The sequence below is a fragment of the Penaeus vannamei genome, chromosome 28 (genome assembly GCF_042767895.1).
Source record: "Penaeus vannamei isolate JL-2024 chromosome 28, ASM4276789v1, whole genome shotgun sequence".
Taxonomy (NCBI): Eukaryota; Metazoa; Arthropoda; class Malacostraca; order Decapoda; family Penaeidae; genus Penaeus; species Penaeus vannamei.
Genome location: NC_091576.1, coordinates 34732431 through 34734930, shown reverse-complemented (window position 1 = coordinate 34734930; position 2500 = coordinate 34732431). Strand labels below are relative to the sequence as shown.

The 2500-nt window shown below is 41.7% G+C and overlaps 1 protein-coding gene across 13 annotated transcripts; it reads left to right on the top strand.

Annotated features, from left to right (window-relative positions):
• Positions 1 to 433: 433 nt before the first annotated feature.
• On the top strand, positions 434 to 1490 carry LOC138867198 (uncharacterized). Of its 13 annotated transcripts, XM_070142082.1 has the most exons (5): positions 434 to 569; positions 721 to 1066; positions 1133 to 1165; positions 1196 to 1225; positions 1256 to 1490. In XM_070142082.1, exons 1-5 carry the CDS (start codon positions 456 to 458, stop codon positions 1384 to 1386), a joined length of 654 nt encoding a protein of 217 aa, XP_069998183.1. In that variant the 5' UTR covers positions 434 to 455; the 3' UTR covers positions 1387 to 1490. The 13 variants fall into 13 exon arrangements, with proteins under 13 accessions (XP_069998183.1, XP_069998186.1, XP_069998185.1 ...); XM_070142085.1 differs by lacking the exon at positions 1133 to 1165; XM_070142084.1 differs by lacking the exon at positions 1196 to 1225.
• Positions 1491 to 2500: the final 1010 nt, after the last annotated feature.

The window sequence follows — 2500 nt, the reverse complement described above, 5'->3', positions numbered from 1 at the left end:
AGGTTGGTGTTAAGCACATACACATGTACATTTACATACATGTATACATACATATGTGTGCATGTGTGTGTGTGTAATATAATGTATATATACACATACACACTCACACATGGACACACACATATGTGTATATATATGCATGTATATATACATACAGAGAATATATATACATACATAGTATATTTACATATATTTGTATGTATGTATGTATGTATACATATATATTTATCTATATAAAGCATATACATATATGTGTGGACATAGGTATTTATGTTTACACACACGTTAAATGTGGGTGTAAGCATTACCACGCACAGTATTTTGTATACCATGCCCTGGCGCTTTGATCTCGACGCGTCAGTGTGAGGACACGAACCGAGGCTTCTGTGTGAGTGAATTTGCAATTTTTAGCAACATCCACCACCATCGAGCAGCACCGGAAGTGCTGCTGGAAGATGAAAAGTGTCAGGAACCTTGAGGTTATTTCCGGCGGTGACCTGGTGGTTGGCAGAGTATATAAACAAGCAGGTCTTCGGAGTCTCGGTAGTCCATTTACAGGCAGGATGATGGTAAGAAATGGGTGTTACGTCGAGAAATGCGTTATTCATTGAGCTCTTGCCTTTGTTCTGGGACCAAGGGAAGAAATTCTCAGTGTAGAAAAATGTTTATACATCTATATATGTATCTCCTCTTATTTTATTATTATTTTTTTTCCACCAGAAATTCTTTGCTATCTTCGTAGTGGCGGTCGCGGTGCAACATGCATCTGGTGAAGGAGGATTTGGCCATGGAGGAGGACACGGGGTTGCTGTTGGAGGAGGCCATTTACTTGGAGGAGGAGGCCACGGTCTTGGAGGAGGACACGGAGTTGCTGTTGGAGGAGGCCATTTACTTGGAGGAGGAGGCCACGGTCTTGGAGGAGGACACGGAGTTGCTGTTGGAGGAGGACATGTCAGGGGCGGTCACGGAGGTTATGGCGGAGGTGTAGCCACAGGCTTCAGCGTGTTCAACCTCGGAGCCCCACTGGGAGGCTACGGTGCGAGTGGCTCCTCCTTGGGGCACGGTGGTCTTACCGGCGTCTCCTCCTTGGGGCACGGAGGCCTCGCTGGTGGCTCCTCCTTGGGGCACGGAGGCCTCGCTGGTGGCTCCTCCTTGGGGCACGGAGGTCTCGCTGATGGCTCCTTGGGACACGTAGGTCTCGCTGGTGGCTCCTTGGGGCACGGAGGTCTCGCTGGTGGCTCCCTGGGGCACGGAGGTCTCGCTGGTGGCTCCTCCTTGGGAGTTGGCGGCCTTAGCCATGGGGGCGTCTTGGCCAGTGGCGTTCACGGCGGCGGCCTCGGGGGGCCAGTCGTCGGTCCCCACGGGGACTCTTACGGGGTTCTGTAAGGTCGATTGCAAGATCTCTGTTTCCCATACATGATCGTTATTTATTCGAGTGGAAGATGCAACCTGGAGTCTTACTTATCTAATAAACAACACCTAACTGCGAATTCGTTTCCATCCTGATGTTTTGTAGAACATTCCCATAGATATTTCACCAAAAATGAAGCTAAATTCAGGTCTAAATGTCCTACTAGCAAGAATTCGTAATTTGAAATTATTGGACATTGAAAAACTCTCGTATCCATTTTAATCTTTGAACGTTCAACTTAGTCTTCATGTTTTATACATTATAGCCAGCTAAAGACAGGCGTGGCATACTCTGTGACGTTAGAACAATGTACTCTTTCTCATCATGAGAGAAAATAATATAACATAGATAATTTATATATATATATATATATATATATATATATATATATATATATATATATATATATATATATATACATCTATAGCATTGGAATTTCGTTGCGCACCACGCGACAGCCTAATAGACTGCTCTCAGTACATATATGTACACATATGTACATATGTACACACGCACACATACTCATGTGTACACATATGAATGCATATATAAATAGTTGTATACAAATATATGTCTGTGTGTGTGTGTGTGTGTGTAGAGATATATCATTTGCATGCATGTGTGTACAGATATATCATATGCATGCATGTGTATATACATATGCATAAAAAAACATTCATTTATGTGTATGTATACATACATACATACATACATGATATATATGTATATATTATATATATATATATATATATATATATATATATATATATATATATATATATATATATATATATATATATATATATATGTATGTATGCATAAGTATATACATATATGTATGTGTGTGTATATGTATATATATACATATACATATACACATACGTGTGTACACACACTCACACACACACACATATATATCTCATTACATGCCAGTCCATCTCCGCCTTGCTTCTTGTGTGCTAGACTCCTCCATCGCATCTTCTGTTCCCCTAAACATCGCTCTGCTGATCCTGCTCTTCTCTCTTCACACCCATCGTAAGATCCTCACATCGGTCTTTTCCGCTCTTCTCACTGGCTTTCTTCACGGAA